At 45.6% G+C, this 26,280-nt stretch overlaps 1 protein-coding gene across 1 annotated transcript in view; it reads right to left on the bottom strand.

Moving 5' to 3' along the window:
- Positions 1–1,524: 1,524 nt before the first annotated feature.
- LOC135391804 (cytochrome P450 3A2-like) overlaps positions 1,525–26,280 on the bottom strand; it is a 34,431-nt gene continuing 9,675 nt past the window's right edge. The window contains exons 2-14 of the mRNA XM_064622272.1: positions 25,545–25,641; positions 24,013–24,065; positions 23,533–23,629; positions 22,739–22,864; positions 15,971–16,208; positions 15,779–15,906; positions 9,157–9,235; positions 8,432–8,504; positions 8,136–8,244; positions 5,051–5,139; positions 3,292–3,432; positions 2,345–2,507; positions 1,525–1,741 (exon numbers count right to left, since the gene is read on the bottom strand). Coding sequence (XP_064478342.1) covers positions 1,640–1,741; positions 2,345–2,507; positions 3,292–3,432; positions 5,051–5,139; positions 8,136–8,244; positions 8,432–8,504; positions 9,157–9,235; positions 15,779–15,906; positions 15,971–16,208; positions 22,739–22,864; positions 23,533–23,629; positions 24,013–24,065; positions 25,545–25,641 — 1,495 coding nt within the window. The 3' untranslated portion in view covers positions 1,525–1,639. The remainder of the gene's footprint in view (positions 1,742–2,344; positions 2,508–3,291; positions 3,433–5,050; positions 5,140–8,135; positions 8,245–8,431; positions 8,505–9,156; positions 9,236–15,778; positions 15,907–15,970; positions 16,209–22,738; positions 22,865–23,532; positions 23,630–24,012; positions 24,066–25,544; positions 25,642–26,280) is intronic.

The following is a 26,280-nucleotide window of genomic DNA, read 5'->3' as shown; positions in this document are numbered from 1 at the left end:
TTCTGTCGGGTTCATGTAACCGCGGCTTGTGTCAGCTTGGAAGTTGTACTCGTGCTCACGTATGCATGTGCACGGTGTAGTGTTTTCCGCCGTCCAAACAGTCCGAAGGAATATTGTATACAACCTGGGTATTGCTAGGAACCAAATTGAAAGGGATTGAAGATATCCCGTTCAAGGCACAACGCCCAGGTGGTCGTTTGGGGCGATTTTAAGCTGAAAGTCTATGAATACCCCTTCTTTTTTCTTCAGACATAAGGAACATCCCGTATACGACACCAAACACAAAAACAATTTCCTTCCCTGCAACACCCAGGTTATATATAAGATTCCTTTGGCCTGCTGAAAACACGTTGTTGAGAGTTGCGCCTGTGTTGTTGTGTCCTTCGTCTACGTTCCCCTGGCGCTTTAAAGAATGGTCCAGTACACACCTCTGACACCGTTTACATCCCATAGACACGGCTTCGTGCTCGCGTACTTTAGGATATGCTGCGCTCCGTCTCATCGCAACCGCTTTGACTTCCCTCACTGTTGGGTCATGTTGTCTTCGTGCAGCCAATGCTCGTTTGACCGCTTGCATGTCCGCTTGTGATGTGCTATACACCGTTCGCGGGCTGCAGCGGCGCGCCGAGCCCTGGGCCACAATCTTGAACTTTCACATAGAGATCCTTACCGTTACATCTAAAGTTCGCACGCTCCAAAGCCGCTTTGGTAGGCTCGCGCAACAGCTCGTGGCGAATCACAGGCCGAGGTGATGCATTTAGCACGCGTTAAGGGATAACGACGAATTCACACTCGCTTTTACTTATTATTATTATTATTCAGCGTTATCCCCCTCTGCACACACACACACACACACACACACACGCACGCACAGACAGACAGACAGCTCGCTATTTGCGGACGGCGCACGCACTCTTCGAGACCGCTCCATAGTTTGTACTGATACTGAGAGGCTTCGATGTCTGTCACTATTCCACCACCTGCGTAGCGGTGAGTGTCGTGCTGTATTTTACTAGCGGTGTATTGTGTTCGCTGTCGTAGGTGTTAGGAAGAAGCTCCTCTTCCTCATGTGACGCTCAGTAGTTAATAAGCTGTCTAGTGTGTTTAGACGACCTAAACATCAATTCGCTTTCACATGCAACAAACTGCAAAAGGCAACTACGTTCCGCCTGACAGCTACCTCAGATGTAACTGCACAATACATCATGTTCAATACTCAGTTGGTGACTGGTGCTGTTGACATCAGGCGTGGTTGAGTTAACCTAGCCAGAGCCACTTGTGCTAGCTGGTTTCTTTTTTATGGTATCCATGAAAGTTTCACTCGAATAGGAAGCCAAGGAGAAAACTGTCGATGTACTGGGCAGATAAAATATTTGCAATTGTATACTGTAAAATATGTCGACCAATGAGAAGAAGGAACATAGTGCTCTCAGCTATACGGTACGCTTCGATCAGTTAAAAGAGCGCAAACAGTTTTTCTTAGCTCGCAAGATGTTTATTGCACTCTAAGAAGGCATATTTAAATTCATTTGAAGGGTGACTTAGATTATTTATGACGATTTCATGCAACTCAGTAGCTGTCGTCTCTTAGAAAATGGAATCTCAGCGGAGTTGGTTCGCTGCTCGAGAAGAAGCTTCTTCAGGAAGGTACGGCGTCATTTGTTTTTCTTCTGTAGAACTTTATCCAGGGCCCTTTCTCTGGCTTTGACACCATGGCATCATAGTCAAGGTGCATTTCTCCCTTGATTGACGAGATGAAACAGAAAAAGTTCGCGTTCAGACTGCATCTGACTGCTGACCTTTGAGGCCAGTAAGGAGGAACCTGCCTATGGCAGCGCACACAAAAGGGACGGACACGCTCAGAACAAACGAAGTAGTTCAGAGCAGGATTTCAAATAAGTTAATTTGTTGTGATCAATTGAATTCACAATGTTTATTTAACAATCGCTGGGCAACCGAGCGAGCACTTTGAAAGATAGAAAGAAAGAAAGTCTAAACAAATCTCCAGGACAAACTTCCAAGACCTATATTGCGTATATATTATTCTCACTTATTTTCTGTCAATCCCTCATACATACAGAATGACGTGCCCTCATTTACATTTGGTCGTCTACAGGAATCCATTATTATATCGATTTCAGTATTACATCACTTTCTCGTATATCTGGGGTCATCGGAAGTGATATAGGTGATTCCTGAAATCCCGCCTGCTCCACAGGCTATGGCAGTCGGCCCTGGACAGACATAAACCCCTGTCTCCCGTTCCGCTGCAGAAGCTACTCTCACCCTACGTCCGTGCCAACAATAACGGCTACGTGTTTGCTTTCGTTTAAAACCAATGTACCTGTTGCTTTTCTCCCAGTTGCACTTCGTATTCAAGCACCATCCTGGCAGCCGTGTACAATATTTCCAATATCGCAAGTCGCATGCCAACGCAATTTCTTGGTCCAATTCCAAAAGGCTGGTACGCCAATGGATGCTGTGTTCTCATGTTCTCGGGGCTAAACCTGCAACGAAAAGACTGCACTGGACCTTCTTCACGACGCTTCTGTGCGTACTCTGTAAACCTGACGGCGCCCAAGAGGTTTCCTCGCATACTCAGTAGACGACGCCAACATGGCACCGGCCGCGTTTCGGCGCGCCGGGCGTGCTTCGCTGGACAGCCGCTAGGATACGACGCATGTGTGAAAAAGGTTCATTAGCAGTTCCATTCGTCAACTGTGCACTTCTGGGATACGTCACTGGGCCTCAGAAAAATATCCAACGCCAGTAGACAGATAATTTGGTACAATGTTAATCCTTCCAGATTGCAACCGCAATACGGAGGGAATCACACGGTCACACCTTCTAGGAAGAAGAAAGATCAGAACCAACTATAGGCGAAAACAAAATGCTAAATGATAATATTGTGGGCTAATTTAAGATAAGTTCTGTTAGACACACTGTTTTGGTGCAACCCTTACTGTCTGTTATGCACGCGTACGATTGGACAAACGCTAGATATAATGAACACATCCGTAATTTCAAGCCATCACTGAGCATGTGCCGCGGTAAACCGTGATGCAACAAATATAGAACGAATATTATACATGGTGTGCGCACACATTACATTGAAATATGACCACTAGACATCCTAGCTTTGTTGTATCGTGAAATGGGTTCTAAGCAGCTCGAGTTCGTGGAATGTGGATAGCATCAAGTGGCATACACCGCGTTCACTTCCATTTACATCTTACTCATGCACGTCCTTCTGAGACACAAGTACATAGAACATACGAACGTATTTCTCACCTTTCCGGGTCGAACTTCTCCGGTTCAGGCCAGTGCTTCTCATCCATATGCACTTGGTAAGTAGGGGCCATGATTGTAGTTCCTGCAGGGATCTTCAGACCATTGACTTCTTTGTCCACTTCTGCCTCTCGCGTTGTGAATCTAAGCACAAAACTAGTAAGCATCACAGTGAACCATCCAGAATAGACGTTGTCCAAGCAATCTGCCGCTTGCAAGATGTATAAACTGCACAATTCAGTAGTACAACACTACACCAGTAAAACAGAGCTGATATGCATAAGCGTCAACGTCATTCAAATTACCCTGCAGTCTAATACGGCATTTTCTCAGACAGAGTACTGTTTGAGGGTCAGTAAAGTGAAACACAACCGCCGGATTTTTTAGTATCACAGGAGAATTTGTCTGTTGGTCATACACAGAAAGCGGTATCTCGCAGTTTCTCATTATTTTCATATGAATGAATTTTCGAGATTCATATCTTACTGACCAGAGCGCCCATAGAGGTTCGTTAAGTGAAGGAGACTGAGGCCACCCATAAAGGGCTGAAAGGCACCCAGAGTTACAAAAATCACGCTATGAAAAAATTTTAAAAATCGGACTTATTTGAGTCAAATTTATTTTTATTGAAATCACCCACACCCTCATAACAAGGGGGTCTGGTAATGGCAGGTAATGATCGGCTCGCCATTGTCGGACACACACAAGTGGGCGTCGTCACGACTATAGCAACAAAACAAAGAAAAAGGACGATGGATGGAGGATAGAGGATGAAGACTGGAGATGCGTAGAGGGTGAATGAGTTCCTCGGGGACGCCAAAGTGTTAGAGGGGTCGTTGAGCAAGACCCACATTCTGCAGAAAGAGAATAATGTTTCTTTTCTTTAGCGGAACGTTCGGCAGAAGAGGATGTCCGCTAGCGTGCCCGAGCTTGAGTGAGGGAGATGGGCTACGCGCGCAGAATGTTATGCTCGGCAGTCTCGCAGGATGTGCTCGATTGTTTCAGGTTGCTGACAGTGGTCACAGCAGGTGTCACCCCTAGAGCCGAGCTTGAATAGTTGAGACTTGATGAACACAGATCCAGTGCGGAGTCTATGAAGCATGGTCTCTATGCCTCGAGGAAGGTTTTTCATGGGAAGAAGGGGGCGATGATGGTGCATGATGTCCCGTATCCCAGCGTGGCGCAGTTCAAAAAGCTGCTGGACAGCCATTTGCCTGTCGGTGTCGTCCGTGGTTGGCAAGCTATTGCTGCAGCCCAAATGTGCCGAGGACGCCAGCTAGACCGCCCTTTCGTTGCCGCCGAAAACGACGTGGGACGGGATCAATTGGAAGACCATGTCGCCTCTCTCGCCTATCACTCATAACAATGAAGTACAATGACAATCCACGAACAAATACGCAGGCAGCACGATGAAAGATCTGACAGCGGAAATACAGAAGGCAAGACAAAGACAAGAATGACGTGCTTAGCAGTTTTTACTTCCGAAGGAAAGCGCTACAAGATACATGGCACGGTGCCCGCTCATGTAATGGACATAAAGCTAAAGAGGCGCGTGGAAGACAGTGTGAGAACGCTAAAGGCAATATCAGCCGCCCCACTGCAACAAACCACATGCTTTACTGCAAATAGAAGTTGGCTGTTGCAGTGTGCGAGTCAGCAGTATACGCGTGAGTCTGATTTGGCAAGCGAGAAGCGTCTCTAGACTAATATACCATTGCCTGCGACAACATGGGGAACTTTGTCCCTCCGAAGACGCACTTACATGATGACGGGAGGGTACATTCGAAGAGTTTCTTGCATTACTTGATTCACGTACGTCAAGCCCATCACTGTGTTGTAGTCAAGCTCATCCTGCAAAACATGCCAACTACTGTGATGAAGCAGTGGGGCAAAATGCAAGCAAATGCAGCACAAGAGAAGTGTTCAAGCGCTGCCTAGCGTACGCCACCGCTTATTCAGCGGGCAATAGAAACTGTCACTGTGTCAAAGTGTCTGTGTCACTGTGGAAAGTGTCAAAGTGCCGCAGATGGCAGTGACTGTGTATACGTTTGTTTCTCCGTCTCTGGGCTATGCGTGTGTTTTATTTGCTACATCTTGCAGCTCAATCCATCAACCCTTAATTCGCCTAATTATCTACCTACTCAAGCAACACAACGTCTTGGCAACTCCGGCCCAATATTGTGCCAGTATTACCAATATTGGTCCAATGTTAGGACAAGATGCTGTGCTGCTTGTGTAGAGCCCACATCTAAGGCTAGGAATCCCTGGCCACTGTTACAGTCTCGGGATTTCGGGATTTTTACCGACCAATAGTCCGAGATTCCGGGGTGGGATTTCGGGATTGGTGTAAAACCGAAACATCACGCGTACACAACGTTTGGGTAACCTGTATGATTCTTGTGTGGCGTTCTGTCCCTGCGTACTAATCGAAATATTCGTTTAAAATATGCGACACGTTTTATCTAAAAACCAATATAAAGCCGCTGTTTCATGTTCTCTTCATATAACGGGCTTATTTTTATTCGCAGTTGTCACGCATGACGCCGACCGATTTATTTCGTACTGTCACTGAATACGAAACGAAAGTTCGACATTCAAATTTTTTTTACTTCCGACCTTTTTTAACGATTATTTATCTGTGTTGATTTATTGATTACCTGCAGTCTTTCTTACATCATGTGCAGATTTTTGTTTTGCTCGTGTGGGTCTTGATTGTATGTATGTTGCATTGTTGTATACTTTTTTTTAAACGTTGGTCGCTGCCCGCTTAGACGGGGGTTCTGTCCCCCTTTGCAAGGTATTTGAGCACAAAAAAAAGGGGACAGACGTCGTTGTAGGAGCGGATGTTCCTTAAATGCATCATGATAAGGAACACAACAGAGACACAGAAAAGGAAGTTCCAAACCAGGAGTGTAGTAACAGGATGTGAATGCCTCCACCTGCTGAATGTTGATGTTTTCAATAAAACTTTATTTTCTCCCTCTCTCTGCGCTGTTATTCAGTCGCGCCCCCTATATAAAAGCCGCTCGATGACGCCGACACCCCTTGAATGATAGAGGCCAAACTGGATGGGGCTTTCCTCCAGGGTTTTATCCAGCGTGCCTACCGCGGTGTTTGGCGAACCTACTGAGGGAGCTCCGGCTCGTGTATCACAGACGTGACAGTAGAGAGTTTTACCAGACCATTGATAACGTGACTAGCGTCTCACCGTATAAACCGGAACCAATCAGTGGATAAGATTCTGAGTCACGCACGAGTGCGATTGGTTCCGATAGAGACGATAACTTTATCAACGGTATACTAAAACTCACCATTATTGAAGCCTGCTTTGGTTAGATACCGGAACGCGAAGGCAGCCGGGATTCTCGGGATTTTCGGACTCGGAAATATATCCCGGATCCCAGCATAAATACGCCTGCCTGATTCGGTCTCTCTTGATTAAATATCGTCTGGCTAAACAGTAACGCCAGCAGGGCCAACGTATTTACCATCACCGGACGTCAGCGAGCTGCGGGTCACGTTGTTTTCATGTCTGTGCCCTACAGGCAGGGTGTCGAACCGAACCCGAACCCGAACCGAAAACCGTACCCGAACCGTTATTTTTGCCGGAACCGAACCCGAACCGAAATTTTCATGACACTGTTGAACCCGAACCGGAGCAGAACCGTAAAAAATAATAGCAGTAACCGGTTCGCAACAAAACGGTTCGGACATAAAAGAAGTCAGCATAAGAGTTCCTGTCTATCCCTGAACGAAGACACATTGGTATCATCATCACGCGCCTATATCATAAATTTCAGAAATGTTCACCCAGCAGTCAGACGACGGCGTATAGTAAGTATACTTTCAGCGTCTTTTTAACATGTTGAAGCGCAGTTGTCCTTGTGAGTGCCGCGGCTAGCGCCCCACGCACGCGGTGCGGCGTCTACTCTTCAGAGACCAGGTGCCACGCGGACGAATGAATCACGAATGGAGTAGGCCAGTTATATAGCTCTACAGGACGAATATGTGATCAAATAAGCGCCCAATATTTCCCTTTACACGTGAGCAGCACAAATTAAACAAGTCAGAAACATGAGAAGTGGAGAAGGAGCGTACGCAGAACGGTGCCTGTTTGATTGGTCGTGCTTTGAAAAGTAAATGTGGTTCTGCTTATTGGTAGCGCAGTTGTGTCGTCGTGACACATTGCCGTCGTGTTGTGGATTAACAAGTACACTGCTGTGAGCTCGGACAGAGTAAGGCTTGCAGGCTTATTTTCGACATGCTTCAGTATGGTTTCAGATCGATTCACGCTGCGAAGGCAGTGTGCCGGCAAGTACTGTCGTCTATGTTACACTGTCCATCTTATTAGGCTTCCTTTAAGTGTATCTTGCTGGCACTGTGCGTGTGAAAAAAGATATTTTGGGAACAGAAAGTAGCAGGACTACACCGCTTCAACAGCGTGAACTCTAGTTGCAATAAGTGTTCATCCATTTCTCATTTCTCTCACTAAAGGGCTACCTCACCGCTAGACACGTCAATGCAGACAACAGCAGTAAGCTATTAGCCACGTATTTCCTGATAAAAGCAGTTTTATGGAACATATATAACGGAAGCGTTGAACCGGTTCGCGAACCCGTTCGCGGAACGAAATCAAAACAACGCAAACCCGAACCCGAACCGAACCCGTATTTTTTGCGGTTCGACACCCTGCCTACAGGTTTAATTAAGGAAGTCCAAATCCCTAGGCTGAGACTTATACAACTGTCACCAGCAGGCTGGATTCACATATCCAGCGAATAATTACACAGGTATTCGTGGCTGTTTTGCGATGACCGAAAAACGTAGAACGCATCACCAACGCTTACCGACTTTTTCAGGGCTGCTTCTACTTCCTCTCTCATCTTTTCCTGCACTTCAGGGTATTTCGCCATGACGTAGGTCAAGTAGCTCAGGGCTGTCGATGTCGTTCCAAAGCTGCAAGGTGTATTGATCATATGTACAGTGCATGTGTACATGTAATGTATGTATGTTAACATATAGTCTATGTACAAAATCTCCTGAGTTTTCTAGGAATGGACATATGATGTCCCTGATGTTGCTGAGAATGTGATTTCTATCTTGATGTGGAAAGGCTGGAAGTCCAAGGGGTCATCCTACTCACGCAGCCACAAAAAGAACAGTGGCATTCACGGCGACGTCATCGGCGGATATCTTTTTGGGGTCTTTCTTGACATCTGCAAGTGAAGACTGCGTCGTAACATGCAGTTTTGATTGGTTGTGTTGTGTCATGGCACTCCTACTGCATCGGGCTATAGTACGACGGCTTCTTGATTCGAGCAGCGAAAAAGCACTGATGGTCAATGTTCAACGATGGATGCTAGACACCAAGCAGGTCGGTAGCTATTGCCTACTCGCGTGCATGTCTAGCTCAGCACGACTCGAGTTGCGGTGCACAGACTTTTCTCTGGCCAGTCTGCTCGGCCCAGTACGACATCCCACACAGCGGTCTGTGACCAAAGCAGTTTTGACGTTCTTGGGCGACACGTGTCTCATGAACAGCCTGCGAACTCAAGTCGTGCCATCATATTCTTCAGTGCTCCACTCTCACCCTGAACATATTAACCTCAACTGTTATTTAAGTGATATTTTTCTTTATTGCTTCTCATCCTTCTTTCACCATTTGTTAGTTTATCGTTTATTCCCTAATTCTTTTCGTTTTATTTATTTTATTCTTTTGTTTATTTTCTTGTTTCTTACCGAACAGCAGGCCGATGTCCCGTTTTGCTGACCTCTCCTTCCCCCCCCCTTGTTAGAAATGTTGCCTCTATCTAGGTTTTTGCATCTATGCAGTGATTACGTGACATGCAATATGTATGCGGCACTTACCATTGTTGTTAAATTCTCCTGAGTGCTCCTTTGACACTTCGGCATCCAGCATACTTTGTAATAAGTCAATTCTTTTCAGCTGTAGTGAAATACGGCAAAGATAAGATGCGAGCTAGAACATAGCGGAGTATCCGATAGGTGATATTAGAACGACAGTTTACGTACACTGTTCTGTAAATTTTACATGCGGTTTCAACGTTTCCAAAAGAGTCAGCGAGTGCAGAAAACAAAACTGGCAATTTATTCAGCATGTATGGAAAACCATATAGCAGCTATCTGAAGGTTGTACGTTCTTCTCCACGTTCATCCTATCAGTCAAATTTTTGTTACAACATCACGAGGTTAACATGCCTCTGAGAATTGTGGTAAATGAGAACCACACTTTTGCAAAAAGTTGTGTTTTCTTTCATTAACAACTGTCTGTCCTCTAGTTATGAAAGCCCACCTGTGTTGAAAAATTCTGAGTCCTCTTCAAGCGCTGACGCCTTTGCAAGATAAAAAATGTCTCGCATTGTCCTGCGTTATTAAGGACCTTTATTATTCACTCCACGTGGTAACTCCGTTAAGCTGTTTAAGGGATGTTTTTAGAGTGTAAGAGTGTAACCAGGGGGCTTAAAGGGACAGTCTCGTACAGGCGATTCAGAAACTTACCCAAAACTAGCTTCACGAGTACTGTACACATACAACAGTAAAAGTTTCATTCCGAATAACCAAGTCGTTTTCGAGGAATTTGTCGAAACCTGCCGTAATAGGAGACGACGAAAGCTGCGCCTCTCTCCTGCATACGTCACGTATGACGTCAGCCTGCGGGTACGTCGTCGTTGTCATGGTAATTGTAACTTGCAGAAGCACCTTGGGTTGAGTCGTCCCCTTTGCTCTCGAAATGGGGACACTCAGGCATATACCTCCGCATGCGGAGAATGTAGTCCAAGCATTGACTGTGGGGTCTCCGATAATGTGGCGCATAATCGGATACGTGGAAGCTAAGTCACATGTTTTATTTCCGCGAGTATTTAAAGTGGATTTTAAATAAACACGCACTCCTTCTCCATGTACATCGTCAGCGGCACTTCGTTTCGAAGCATGATCAGTGTACAACTGGGAGTGTAATGGAAGAGCGCGCAATATATTTTTGGTCGGAGCAGTAATGCGACCGCGCGCGCCGATGGCCACCAACTTCAGATTTGTGATTGTGGATGGGGTTGTCCTGCGACTCTTAACTTGTCTGTGAGGATTAACATAGGTGTTCTAAACCACCATACTTGCCACTTCTTAGAATGTGCGTTTTTCACCCGAGAGCTGAAAGAAAACGTACGAGAGTTGCCGCGGTGCCCATTACCCATTAGTGTGGTGACACCCTGGAGGGTGCTCATTAATGTGGGGGTCGAAATTAGCTCTAATTGCTAATTAAATCGTGTTTAGACCAAGTTGTGAGTTGGCGGCAGTCTGTGTCCAGTCATTACTACTCGTGACACATAGCCCGTGACCTGTACCACACCCTTCACGTATCGCGCGAAGAGTCGTGCACGTGTTTTATCACGTGGCCTTCTCGAAGAGTGCCCCGCCCCTCGTTAGCTCGTAACGCGTGCAAGCGATTCATACCCCGATGCGTCTTCACTTGGTATTTCTGTCTTGGATTTTCTTCGAATTTTAAAATTGTATGGTAAATCACCTGCTATGAGTACAGATGGAGATCTGTTAACTAAAAAGACAGGTGTCTATATTGTTTCTGTCATTGCACCGGTTTTGTCAGAAAGTTATCTGCGCATACTGTTGATTCTGCAGTCATGTCATTTATTTCGACTGTTTCCCTGACCTCTCTACTTGTGCAAAGATTTGTCGCTGATTTGTTCTTGTTGTCACACGAAGAGTCTGTCATTTATGACTGTGAACGTGTTATCAGGTCTGCTGCTCCCCAAATGGACTTTACTGTCGAACACCCCGTGAACGGAGAGCTACAATTTCTAGACGTACGACTTTTGTTCAGCCCTTCTCTTTGGTGTAATATGGCAAATTAGGTTTCAAGCCTACCTCGCCCGCTACTGGTTGCCATTGAAACACTGTCAAGTTAGGGGTAGTCACGGTCCTATACTGTCAACCCCTCTGAAGATGTCTTGTGTTGACCGGTTGCGTTCTTCTCTGTCCCACCAACCATCTCGGTTGAGTGACCCGGAGTACTCCCCACGCATGAGTTTTCGCGGCCGGATGTCGCTTGAGAACAAACTTTTTTCCTGTTCTCCAGAAGAGATAAGGGTTACTGGTCATCATGCCGTAATTCCCTATTTTCATAAACGATCTCACAACCTGCTTTTTGTTGCTCAGAAAATTTTACGCGAACTTTGTATTTATGAATTACTTTCGACTACCCTTTCGAAAACGTTGAAACTCAATATAAAATTCACAGAACAGCGTAAGTAAAATGCTGTTCTAATATTGTCTATCAGATACCTCTAGAATGTGGTTTCTGTTATGTCGGCCAAAGATCCCTCACTTATCCTGAGGATGTCATTGCGGGACAGCAGTGATATCCTGAGAATATCCCCACATAATCCTCAATTTGTTAGAAAAGTGTTAGAATGAGACTCCAGAGATGGTCCTAGGGACAACCATCTGGGGACAAGACTGGGATACTCTCAGGAGCACTACAGGATCATGTAAAATTCTCCAGTAAATCTGCTTTCATTTCTCACTTTTAGAAGTGTGCAGACGTTTACAGTGGAAACGGACTCTCTTTTGCAGTTTTCAACCTCGGCCACCAGCTTGTCATTTTCCGTCTCTCATTTTTGATTGTTTTTTGATGACGAACTATGGGTGCCGTGGTATAAAAGGTAAAAAAAATATATAAAAGGCCATGTGCCACTAAGTGTAAGACTAAGAGAGCCGACTTTGAAAGGAATACCCAACAGTGGCATTTCCTTTCGCAGATAAGTCATATACTAGATATTGCTTATCTTGCGAACTTCCGCATGTGCGAGAGTCCTCCTAGCATCGCAGTCAAAACCAAGGGTGAGGAACCTAAGTTTAATTCAGTTTCATGTATAAGTAACAGACCAGTCACGAATTCCTTGGAGTATAAGGATACAACCAAGGTAGCGTCCATGTTTCCTACTTAGTTGATTTAAAACATTCACCGAAAGTCAAGCACGCGCTGTAATACGCCATCACTTTTCTGTATCTTCCACGGAAATGCTCCGTGCAGCATCCCGCCAGGGACCTTGCACGGATGTTCTTGGCAACGAGGCCACAATGAAAGGTCTAGCAAGCTATATTTTATCGCACATTGAACCCAGTGCATGGAAATATCCGTTGAAATCATTCAATTTGTATTTGTATCCCTGTATTTTTGTATTTTCTCTTTCTATTCTACTATTCTCTCTTTGTAATATTCTGTAGTTTATACATGATCACTGCTGATTTGGTTCAATTGGGTTATGACAAAGAAACCGAAACGCTAATTAATGGGCGCAGGCATAGAAATGCACATCGCATTATTAAACTAATTTACTTCTCCTATATATGTCCTCCGGCTGGCGGCCGCAGGATGTACACAAATGACTATCACTGGAATATCCCATGATGACACTCTCCGGATCTCCTCCGGACATCTCATCACGGACGAGGACGCGATGACACTTTGAGGACGTCCTGAGGATCGCGAGTGTTCTTGGGGAAATGACCGCTTCTGGGAGCATGCTCTCAAAGTAAAAAAATAACGATTGTTCTTCCTAACTGGTAAAACACCTACAAGTCTGTAGAGCTTGTGCGCCCAGATGGTACGAAACCTTTGTTTTGTCCAGTGAAAGTGACCTTAACACAGCTTATGAAGGGAACGCTCTCCACTATCTCATCTGTGACCTAAGCAGCACACAATATTGGGCCCATGTTGGCTGGTCAAATTGGATACGGGTCTGATATCGGGTCCGTTTCGCCAAGATTTCTTCCATATTGCCCGCGTACACCCCATATTGAGTGAAAATACAGAAAATGGTACGTACCCATGTTGCACAAATGCCCAAGAAGTACGGCAAGATTGGACGTTGAACCGAGTGAAATGCCAAATTCAATATGTCGGTACACCCAACAACCTCCCGCATACGATACACATTGTTCGAAACAGTCACCATACGTGGCAATCCCGTTTTAACATTTACTAGAACTCGACAATTCAACTTTCCACTTTCTGGAAGTTACGTGGCACTGCCTGTGTCCTTCAGCAAGACGGGCGTAGCACCTGTTCTTCGTTTTTGGGGTGATGCAATGTTGTTTTTGTAACTGTATGCAACGTGGATCAATGAGATCTGCAGAAATGAAAAAGCAAAAAGAAGAGAGAAGTAATATCAGTGGTGGATCTTAAACCGGATAATGCTTTACTATTACATGTGTACATTTGTGTTTAGTACTCCCATTGGCGTTATGACAGAAATATTGGCAATATTGGCATAAAACGGGCTCGCCATTTGGGCAGCCCATATTGGTCCAATATGGAGGCTGGTTGCACTCCCCATATTGGTCCAATATTGGCAGCCCATGTGGGTACAATATTGGACCAATATGGGGAGTGCAACCAGCCTCCATATTGGACCACTATGGGCTGCCCAAATGGCGAGCTCATTTTACGCCAATATTGCCAATATTTCTGTCATAACGCCAATGGGGAGTCCTAAACACAAATGTACACATGTAATAGTAAAGCATTATCCGGTTTAAAGTGCAGCTCCGCTGCTGTTCCGAAAGTATGAAGACGTTGTGATATTCAGAACCGTGGTCCCAACTTCATTCATAAACGCACATTGCTTTCCAAATTTCCATACTCCTTCGTGAGAAATTTGAGAAAAACTACCGGGCGGCGGTTCCACTTGTGACGTCATACTTGGAACTGCGCGGATTGGATAGCCACACCCAGCCAGCTCTGCCTGGCAACCAGTTTGTGTTTACACTCCGTCATGGCAGCTGTATCGTGCTGAAATAGCTGTCACGAGCTATCGGGGACCACCGCACCGTTTTATCATGTTTCTTATAAGAAATACTTCGTCTTCGAGCACGTTCTCGTTCTCAATAGCTTTGGTGGTGCTTTCTGCACGCCCAGCAAGTCCGCGCATAGTGCGCTGCCAAAGCTATACATGGCTTGCACGTGACGTCACACCATAGCTTTCCCAGTGCTTTTTCCCTCTTTCTTTAGGGCCGGCGCACTCCGCCTATACGCGTGCTTCTTTTCCCTCTTTCTTTAGGGCCGGTGCAACCCATCGTATGCGTACGAGTACGTCACACGTTAGGTGTTAGGTCTTGTTGGTAGCATGAAGCACAGTGCGGGCACAGAATGTCCGCTCACGACGGCCGTCGTTGCACAACGAGGCCATCCTGTAAGGCTTGTTAAAGAAGACCGGCAAAACTATCTTTGAGGCTATTAACGACAGCAATTATCACGGAACACACCCAAAACATTCACCTTCGCCCATAGATCTCCGCCATCGCATCGACGATTTGGCGTTAGCCAAGCCACGAGCGCGGCTAAGCCAGGACGAAGCCGGGATTGGTCAGGGTTTGCCGACCACAGGACCGCCGTGCCAGGGAAATTTAAAAAATTGTTTTCTTAAAAACTACAAACAAATGGGTGAAAATTTTTCACATGTATGCTCCCTGTGCGGAAACGAACGCACAGCCCAAGCATGGCTCCATTCTGTCGCAGTCGAAAATCGGCGGAGCTGAGCTTTAAGATCCACCACTGATATTACTTCTCTCTTCTTTTTGCTTTTTCATTTCTGCAGATCTCATTTGCATATGGGTCCAATATTGGACCAATATTGGCGTGCTGCTCTCTCAGCTTCTCTGTAGATTTGCACAGCATGTAAAGCAGGGAACGAAAGCCTCTGTTTTCTAGTTCGGTTGGCGCTTGCGACTGTGGCGGTTCAGCTTCAGATCCTGGGTGGAACCCATAACGGTTCACAGCGGTCTCATGTACGTGTTCCTCTCCATTCCTGTACCTAGCCATTACTAAGTTACTGCTTACATGTACATGCGAGGACTGCGTTCTTCCATACGTGAACATGGCAACACTTTTATGGAACTCAAGATCTCTGCTCCTGTGAACGTGACATATGGTATATCAACGCACCATACATATATACAGTTCACGCCGGCCCGTATACTACCGTATGTAACCTTGTGTAACACTCAGGTCAGGGTCTTTATCTGCGGACTTTGACTACATACTCCTGCAACTGACCTCAAGACCCCTTAGACTCAAGAGACCCAAGGACCTCAAGACCCAACTGACCTCAAGAGCCCAAGAGACCTTAACGAGCTAGCCTCTCGCCCCCTCTCCCTCCCAAAACTGCTTGGTCCCAGGCCACATCCAGCCGACCAACGCTCTGCCCTCAAAGAGCTCTCTTCAACTTTCTGGATGCCGTAGGACTTCGATCCTTATTGTGATCCTCATTATTACATTCCCCGCATCACCACCAGCAATGGGGTAGGGTATCCCCCCTGGCGGTGAGACTTCTCATTCATCATATCTTGTAGTAAAGTTCTTCTTGACCTCAAGAGAATCACATGACCTGGAGAGCACATGGCAAAAACGAGGCTCCATGTCGCAACATGTCTAGTAACGGCCCTGATCACTTACATTGACTTTCTTACGCTGATCAACCACCTGATACACACTTTTGCTGAAGACGCCGAACGTAAACGTTCCCAGTTTTGAATGTAGCCATAGCAACGGTGTCATAACGGCACTCAGTGTCGTTGTGCAGTCTGTAAATGTTAAGAGAGGGACTATGACTTGCGAAGAGGTAGAAAAAGAATGCATGTAACCCACGTGCTATCTTGTGAAAGATCCCCTTCATTACACCTGGCACCGCCTCCGCAGCCGCTTTCAGGAAGGGGTTCTCGATGTCGTTCTGAAAGGAGTGGTGAACGCCAAAGGCGGCCTGGCCTGCGTAGTCCATTGCCAAGGCTTGGAAGGGCTTCTCCATATTTACTTCCTCTTCGGTGTCTGCTTTCTGACTCAGTATTTTCAGGAACTCGTCGGCGACACTTTGAAAATGTGGCCACATCTGTGAGGAAATACATATAGCCGTCGTAATCTAAGAACATATATCGGAAGAGAGTATCCAGTATATCCGTGTATTAGCGGCATTCGCCCGGAAGCGGAAAATGCGAAAAGCGTCATCTTTCTGCTGTCACGTGAGCGCGAGCGCTCAACGTCGCCTCTCCACGTATACACTGCTAACCGTGGGGAATATCCTCCTACACAGCCACAAGATATTCCGTAGCAGACGATAGGAAAATACGCTGACGGTGTCGTCTGCTAAATGCGCAGGTCGCCACTCCCGATATTCCGCACCGTGTGAATGCTCAACAAAACACGGGTCGGAACTTCGGCTCTGTTTTTTCGCTTTTTCTTCTACTAGAATATTCCGTGAGGATGTCGCTCCTGTGCATACACGGTATGCCGTATGCCTACATGGATAATTCGGCCACCTGGGTTCCGTTAACGGACGCTGGAGACCTCCCGCACAGCGTGCTCAAAACAATAATTATCACCACATTTCCAGTGTCCTCGGTGGGTGTCAAACCCGTAATATTCGGCACAAAAAGCCAGAACGAGATCGCCGGATGTGGCTTGGGAATGTAGCAGGTGGACGTAGAGTCCCTGCATTTGCGGGAATTATTTCTATTGTAAGTACGCTGTTCGGAACAGAAGGATCGCACGCCTGTATTTCTACCCAGCCAGTCACGAACGTCCTGGTGTTATCCAAAATAAGTCGCAGATGTCTCAGACATCTCAACGTCCACCGGATATCTGTGGGCTATCCATGGCTTGCTCCAAGTTAGGTCGCTAGCATCCCAGACATTGTAACGTCCTTTCAATATCCACTAGACATCCCAGGTTGATGTCATCACAAAACACATTTTAGTGCACTGTACAGATTTAGAAACTACTTTTGGGGAATAGTACGAGACCATGTGCAGGGCGGATGAAGCTCCGACAGCTTCGCATAACAAAGCTTTCTTTTGCAGCATGTTTTTATGTGCTCCAATGACGCATGCTTTTTAACAACTGCCAGCAGTTGTCACATGTTTACATAACATGATGTTGACTACAACAGTTGTCTACAACTGCGTGGTCACTGCAAACATGGTACGTACCTGTTTATGGCTGCACGAACCAATCAAGTGGGGGCATTACACCCGACAATGCGAACAAACTGATACACTGTGCATTCCACATGGGGACAATGTTATTCCACACGAATAACCAGTACAGTGTGTCTTATGGATCATGTGGTTTTTTTTTTTCTTTTTTGAAACGTCGCGTTCATTGTCCCTGAGGGCAAACAAAGCGGAGAAAGAGTAAATGAAACTACCGGCGACGGTGGCAGATGTTAAAAAAATGGCAGCAAGACGCTAATTATTCTACTTCAAAGCGTATGCTTACATCTAAACAATAAAAGGTAACGTTCGCTAAATTGCGTCCGAGAGACCTCCTGCTTACGTCCGTACCTCCTGGCATTGTCCGCAAAGTGGACATTCGTAGGAAGTTCGAAGCCCAGCCAAGTGGATCTCCGTAGGATATTCGCTGGAGAAATTTCATTACTCTGCAGATATCCGTACCTCCGTGAAAGTATATCCGATGGACATCTGTGGGACAGAGTTTCCTGACTGGGATTGCTTGAGTGTACAGGATGCTGCACATGTATTAATATATAGGCGGGGTGGGCCTTACATATATATGTTATCTCGGAGGATTCCTGAGTTTCTGAACGTAGGCTGTACAATAACCCGTGAAGTACAAGGTACCAAAAGCTCACATTGTAAGCAGGTTAAAACAGACAATAAATATTCTTTGCCGGTACACAGTTGCAGTGGTCACCACGCACTCTACAAACACTAAATATCTCATGCACCACATTTTTAAAAGCAAAATATGTACGATATTCGTAATCTCCCGTATATATCCAAATATCCGTGACAGACGTCACAAGGACTTTCAGTGGATCTAGAAACAGGGCAGAAATGCTAGTCGCTGGGATATCGCATGGATGTAAAACGGGTCTCTGGCAAACTCCAGTGGATATCCAAACGTCCTGGGCGAGATGTCTTACGGACATCTGCTGGTTGGCTGGGTAATGCAGGGGTGGGGAACCTCTACAGTTCCAAGGGTCATATTTCACCCCCCCCTCTTGTCGACTTTGTTTCATGGTCGCAGATGAGATTCGAACCCATTTTAAAATACGCCTAAATTAGGCTGCCGAAATTATTAATCGCTGTTGAATGATATGCTGACCATTCCACAAGTGCACCAATACTGTAAGCTTGCTTGTTGCGCTCACAAAGTTATGGTTTAGAGAATTCGACAAACCCGTTTTATTAATTTTAAGCGCGGGAAAGGCAAGACAGAGACGCACCTTTGCTTTAGTAATTCGCCCAGGTAAACACACGGGATTTTCGTCGTGCGCTCGGTTTGCGCCAGGCCGCAACTGTAGCGCAGCTGGGTCGCCAGCGCCCCGCGGGTTCCCGACCCCTGTTCTAATGTGTGGTTCGAATAGAAGAGAGAGAGAAAAAAAGGGGGGAACTGGTGTACCGTAGAGGGGAGCAAAGAAAGCCTTTCCGTCCATCTAGGAAGAGAGTTGCCTCAGGACAGAAGCCGCCGATATTTCGAACAGAGACTGTTCTTCTTCTGGGCACCGTCCTCATCATTGGCATGGTATTTAAAGGGTTGGGTGTGACGTGTTTAAAGGTTCATGCGAATTGTGGGTCAACAGCCCGGAGGGAAGAAAGGTTCCGTACGGGCTTCTACGGCCGGAGTGAATGTCTACTTTGTTACAGTGTGGAGGGGATTGACCCACAATTTGCATGAACCTTTAAACACGTCACACCTAACCCTTTAAATACCATGCCAATGATGAGGACGGTGCACAGAAGAAGAACAGGCTCTGTTCGAAATGTCGGCGGCTTCTGTCCTGAGGCAACTCTCTTCCTACATCTCCACCGGTTCACTGGATTTCTACCCATCTATTTCCGTCCATCTAGTATGACGAAGAGTCTTCGCTCGAAACGTCACCCCCCCCCCCCACTTTTCTTTGCTCCCCTCTCTGGTACACCAGTTCCCTGGCAGCTCTTTTGCTTTTTCGAATAGAAGGTCAGATTTGTTGTCTTCTCGTCTGCGTATGCAGGTCTACAAATTAGAGCAGCACTCTTATATGACCCTTGACTGTCGTAATGTACCTCAACCTTTTTTTTTCTTTCTGCCAGTAAGAAATTGTTCCTCAATGCAGTAGTTTCATTGAAATCAGCGTATTCGACTTTTGACAAAATCGGAATAGTTTTTAGGCGAGCGTCAACCATAGATTAGATGTGTCATGTATAATACGTACAACCTACGACGCAGTGGAGGATAAAAACGGTTGCCCACAATGACTAGGGGGTGTTGGAAAAGCTGTTATTGTATATATCTAAGTATGCCGAAACGTTACATTTACAATGAAAACCATTCCAGGCGAAAAATGTGACAGCAATTTCTCTCTATCTCTCTTTGGTGAAGCAAAAGTGAAAGGTTCTGGCGCAGGCATGTCTGAAACCCAAGTACGCCGCAAAATCTGCATTTCTCATTTGTAGATCTGTTTGAAAACTGGTGATGGGAGAAAAAAATAATGCAACAGCACCAGTGCTAATAGTGCGAAATAAAAAGAAAGGGAAAACGAAAAAAATAAGTAAAGAAAAAGAAGAAAAGGTGTAGACATGACGAGTCGTCCGAGAAAATACCATTCACTCGAACCTGCATGAAAATACTACACAACACGAAAAAAAAAAAAAAAACACGAAAAATTGTGGAATTCTATCAACTAACCAAACTGCGTAGAGTAAGAGTATCGCCTGCGATACATACCAAAAAATGCCAGATGACAACAGAAGTAACAATGACAAAAATAAAACAGAAGTTCGATATGTTCCAAAAGACATCTAGAACAACACCGACAATTCTATAGCCTTTAGATATACACATACAGAAAAATAAGGGTTTTCAAGTCCAATATCAATTCTCTCCATAGACATTTGTGTTGTTGACTCTATAAGATGAGTTACAGAAGATTGTGTTCTCATCTTCCTAGACTTCCTCTAACCATTTAGCCTTTTCACTACACAGCTTGTATTGTTCACTCTATGAGATCAGCACAGGGCCCGCTTACACAAACCACTTTGAGGACACTCCGGGACGCTCCTCGGCACTTTCCTTCCTCTGTGACGTCCTCAAGCGGAAAAGTGGCTTGCACGAAACAAGTTGCAGATCGTAGCCATGAGGAAGGTAGGACAGTGGCGCCGAAAGGGCTGAGGAAGCTACTAGCTCTCTCACCGCTGTTTCTACCGCCCTTTACGCTAGCACTAACATGGATCGCGTTGACGCTGCGATGTCGTCATCGGCTTGCACTCTCGTTGGCGCGGCCGCGAGTCTACAGAGACCGTCAAAATCATTTGGACTCTATATCTAGATGAAGGTGAGCTGCAACGGCGGTTCCGGTTTACTAGGGATGGAATACTTTTCATAACATCCCTTCAAATGCGCTACAAATGCTGCTGACACTGCAGTTCCTGGCTACTGGAAACTTCATCACAGCGGGTGACATCATCAACGTACACGAAGCGACAGCCTGTCGTGTGGTGCTGTGTTCGTCGTTCTACATTTAATTGTCTCATCTAGTGCATGAAGTTGTTCTTGCTACATTTGATAACTCCAGTGGAGTAGGTCATGCGCCTCGTACAGGTTGATTGTGATGTAGAACTGTGTGGATGAGGACAACAGATCAGGACAAGGTTCGAACAGCTAATCATGATAATGACAGCTTTTACGCTTTGGAAATTTCGCTGCACAGCCGTAGCTCAGAATAGAAGAAACCGCCCGATGCACCCTAGACTCTCCATGGTGACTCAACTGGTGACAGACTACTTAGAACACAGACTGTTTTTGTTGGGTGAGCAGGAGTTTTTGCGACAGTGGTCCTGCCGCCACGTTGCTCTTCACAACGGACGTGTACGACTAACGGGGCTCATCTATACATAGTGTACTTCTCTTAGTTAGGCAACCATAGGTTAATGCACTTATAGCACGTACCTTGCATTTTTTGTATACTGGAACTGGAGAAGGTAAATGACATCGTTTTGTTTCTGGGGGATGGCGGCCGTGTCGCACACTGGTCTGAGACTTTTCGGCAGTGAGGCTTTGCGATATTTTGAACATTTCGTAGACTGGTGAAATAAATATTATATTCACAGAACTGTGTGAATGTCTTTATGTCACTTCCATTGCAAACGGAACGGAACCCAATATAAAACCAATGTATATAATAAAGCAAGATTGCGTTGAGAATCCTGTTGTCTTTTTTCTGTTCCGTGTCTCTGGATTTATCGTCGTTTTGCTACTTACCCGTTTGGAATGACATTCTCCTGAACTCTGAGACACACGGAAGAGACAGTGGGTAATGTCAGGTTCATTTATTTACAAAAAGTACAAATACGTGTATAAGAGTGAAAATGGTATAATCGCTCGCTCTTGTGGATTTGCAAAATTCTATGGGGCGATGCTAGAAGCAGACGACAGTGCCGCTCAGAGCGATCGCTGGTTGGTCTAAACGTGAAATGACGCAGTGTTTTTCGAGGAGGAACTTTTGGAGGCCGTTTTGCCAATAACAGCCTGCCGGAAGTTCCTAGCCAATGATCCACTCAAATTAGGACATCTCTCAAAGCGTTCGTGCAAGCCACTTTCTGCTGCAACCCATACATTCCTCAGTTGAGGAATGAAATGCTTGAGGAAGGTGAGCATTGAGGATCGTACCGAGGATTGTTTCGTGCAAGCGGGCCCAGAAGATTGTGTACCATTTAGCCCTTTCAAGCCCTGTCTCAAGTTCTACTTCTTCGTCTTCCCGGAATTGCTCGGCTTCACAAATGGCACAACAGATGGCTGTATCTTTGGAGACCGTCGTATAACGATATTAAGTTAAGTAAACAGTTTACGAAATTAGGACATGCCATTTAGATATAGGTATATAGGGGAGGTTTTGTATGTATCAGATATGTAACATATGGAATAGAGGGTTCACTTTCGGTATAGTGTTCTACCTGAGAAGAGGTAGCTTCTCAAGGATGCCACATGGTATCGAGTCCAACTTCTTCTCAACTTCTCAACTTCAAACGACGACGACGATTATAAGATTTATTCTTTCTGTTCCACCGAGCTTTCATTCATGTCTATCCATTATGAATTCAGTATTTCTGTTCCATTAATTCGTGTAGCTTCTTCATGTACGCTGTGATTTAAAGAAATGGAGAAAGGTGGTCGATGGAGGATATCGTTCCAGAACAGACATTACGTTAGGTGGCTATACGTCGCGAGACATCTATGATTATGAACGGCCGTCGAAAATTGAAGCGCCAATGAAATGAAAGGAAGGCAAGGTTGAACCAGGCCTGTGGACACCTGTCACGGACGTGTTCGTTCTGAAGATAGACCCCTAAAAGCTCCCCATACACATCCATGTCTATTTTAGAGTGCGTGTTCAAGAAAACCAGGCGTGCTTCCTATGCTTACCTGTTTAAACTTGTAAGTTGTCATTCCCTGGCTAGTACAGACGCGATTCTTCTTCCATTGGATGCCCCTTGCGTGCAATAGACTTGTCCCCAAGTAAGGATGCTGCTCATCCGTTCGCATGGTAGACTACAATGTGTAATGAACATCTTAGCGACAGTTCGTATCGAAATCGGGAAACGAAAGAGAACATCTGGGGCGTGGTGCATTGGGACGGTGCTCAGAGTCGCCAAGCAGACTAAATAACGACTTTATTTTGCGTGATAATGAGCAAAGCGTTCTCAGTGCAAGAGGTGATGCTCTACCTCATTGTCCTACCTCATTGTCCTACCTCATGCTCTACCTCAAAGTACCTTTCTTGACCTTTCTCAAGTACCTCTTTTACCATGAGGCAGAGATGCCTGCTCCTCTTGGCGTCAAAAAATAAAAACGGAATCTAGGTGCGTACCCTTTGGTTCGTTCCTTCTGTTCTTCTCCAAGACTACGCGACTTTATTGAATTAAATTTCACGTACGACACCTTCCCGCAAATCACAAAGGAATAGCCACGCTGCACTCAACACAATGGAGTATCGCTGGTGACTTAACCTATGAATACAGTGACGGGTCTGCTTTGATGTAGTGTCTACTAGACAACGGACATGTCGATATGAGTCAGGGAATAAACGCCTACCCAGCTTGTGTGAGTTAAAATAGCTCGGGTATTGTCCTGACGCTTCTAGGTAGACACTTTGTGCCCTACAGGCAAAGCTCTCTTTAATCCTTACGAACTTTCACTACGGACGGAGGTATACTTACACCGCGGTAAGTGTAGTCGGTGAAGTCACTGATAAAGATGCGCTGCTGTACTTGTAAATCTTTTACGACAAGCGTCGGAATATCCCCGTTATAGAACCTTGAGAAAACGAGCACTGGTATCATATTGGAGGCATAAGTATTATGGTACAAAAAATTCGTTTATACCACACGACGTAGCTGTATAGGAAGAGGCGAAATGTAATTACGGTGGTTGCACGAATTCGTTTGGTGAGCGGTCAGGTACACCGATTATTTACCCTGAAAGTGGCATGAACACTGAAAACAGAATTTCGCAGCCTAGCTGGTGTAAACTTCAATGACGCGTCACACCCTTGAGTACAAGACAACACCAAAGGCAACACACGCGTAAGCACATAACTCTGTGTGCGTCGTGTATGTGTCTTCTATTGCCACATGCTCGAGGATATGACATCCGGTGGTATGAACATAAACGTCACGTATGCAAAATATGAAACATACCCAAATATGTCGCCATACTTCTTTGCCCATTCTGTCAGTGCTGGTACCCGTTTCTTGAAAAAAGAAGAAGAAAAAAGTAACATTGTGCCGTAGAACACCTGGTACGTACATTGCGCCGCTCAAAACAAAGACCTCCCTGTCTCCCATTCCCTCCTGCTGTCCTCTCTCCATCTGTCTTCGTCTGTACGCCGCTCATTGCCACAGTTGCTTCGCGGCGCTAACACGAAAGTAAAAAAAGCGGAACAAAGACGAAATGTTCTATTCCAACCGAGATCGCGGCCTTCCCCCAATGTCCCTCTCGCCCTCGATACCCTACTCGTTCTGCCTACCCATGCAAGGGTTCCACTAAGGGTCTTTCCTACAGCGGTCCGGTCGCAGAGGTTCCTTCACTCTCCACACCAGGTCATGGTCAACCTATGGAAATCTTTGCCGTGTGATATCACATATGCCGAAGACTTTGCAGTGTTCATATCATTAGGCACCGCTCACTTGAGAATAAAGCAACAACGAGAAGGTGACATAATATGAATCAATAAGCGGGTCCTTCAGTGAAATGCTCTGGTAAGTTGAATAGGCTATTGTTATCTCTCTCTCTCTTTTCTTGATTTTAGTCGTGTGAGTGCTTGGCAAATTTGTAGCACTCCAATTTCATGTTTCCTCTTATGCTCTTTGTTGATCAAACCCCACACCTTATGTAACGCCCCTTGAAGTGCCTGTAAGGTTTAATAAAATGAAACGGAATTAAGATGTCTTCCGGCGAACATAAGGTACCATCCGGTGAACATAATCTAACATATGAACTAAAGGTGACAACAATATGCATCCATAATACTATGCTCCATCCCCTCTGAACGGTGCAACGGCACGATTATTTTTGGACTACGGCACCCACTGAAACGCGGAAAGTATCCCACATGATGGCGAATAGCAGCAAGAAGACAAGGACACAGGTAGAAGTAGACAGCACAACTGCACACTCTCAACCGTGTTAGCTTTCTATGTTTGCGTTTAAGATGCTGTTTTTTTTCTTTCATTAAACCTCAATTTAGAGTCTGCAGTTGTCCTGTCTACTTCTGCCTATGCCCTTGTCTTCTTGCTGCTATTCGCCATCATGAACCCATACCAATTACCCTGGATTGTTTCTATTCCGTCTCACATGGCGTGATATTGAAGTACGAGCTATCCCGATAAGTAACACAAAGGAAAAGAAAATGTCAGTCGAGGCAGAGGGAAACAGGCAGCCACAGGTCAGTTTTAGTACATCGTACGCTATCGCCTTTGCGCACGTAAGGGACAGCGTTGGTGGTGCCAATAGGCTATCCTTTACGTACACAAAAGCGACAGCGTACGATATACTAAAACTCACTAATCACTGTCCTTTCAACAAGCTGTGGCAGAGCGGTTGATAGTCTACGACGAAAAACACCTCCAAATACCTCCAATACCAAAATACGTGTTGCCGCTTCTTTTTTTCCTTTTTTGTTGCCTGCTTGCCTGTTAGCTTTCTAAGAATCACGTGACGATGTACGTACCTTTCCGTCGTACTCAAGTAGGTTTCCCCAGATGAGGTTGGGCGTTGGTCCATCCAGCCCCATCTCTTTGAAAACGCTTAATTTCTTCCTTCGCCATCTAAAACAGATTGGCAGTGTACGCTTATAGTAAAGGGCTGATGATTGGGCTAGCGTATCGCCCCTGGCGATGAAACTTCCCATTCATCACCTCAAAATAAAGCTCTTGTTGTTAGTAGGCGATGAGCAACGTGTGCAGGAGAACCACGCCAACGCACGTTGTTTACAACTATATTTACTGCATGAATTTCTTATCAATTTCCTCACTATGTACGATACCGACGCACCTGGTAAACCGAATATGTAAAAGAGGAGCAGCCACGTGCGTAGCCTGCGTATTCGCAAATTGCCGAGGTTGAGCGTCAAATTATCAAAATACAAGGCGACATTTCTGTATGAGATTTTCCTTCTGCGGCTTTCGTTCCTTTCCTTAGGAACTCACAAAGCTGCTTTCGTCAGAGGGTCGCCTTCTTGAGCTAGTGGCAGTTTTGAACCCGGCTTATGCTTTCGTAATGAAGAGAAACATGATTGCTTCCATCGCGTCTGGTAGGAAAAGTACAGAGTACAAAAATCATATCGTAAAGCCAAGCTACCGGCCTTTATTTTGATACGAAAAGTATTCCACTACATGGGCTTCAGAACGGACATTTTTAGGAAATTCAGGAAATTCCTGTGCTGCCTGCGCAGGCGTTATAGCCTG

This window comes from Ornithodoros turicata, chromosome 4 (assembly GCF_037126465.1).
Source record: "Ornithodoros turicata isolate Travis chromosome 4, ASM3712646v1, whole genome shotgun sequence".
Taxonomy (NCBI): Eukaryota; Metazoa; Arthropoda; class Arachnida; order Ixodida; family Argasidae; genus Ornithodoros; species Ornithodoros turicata.
This window is presented reverse-complemented; position numbering and strand designations above follow the sequence as displayed.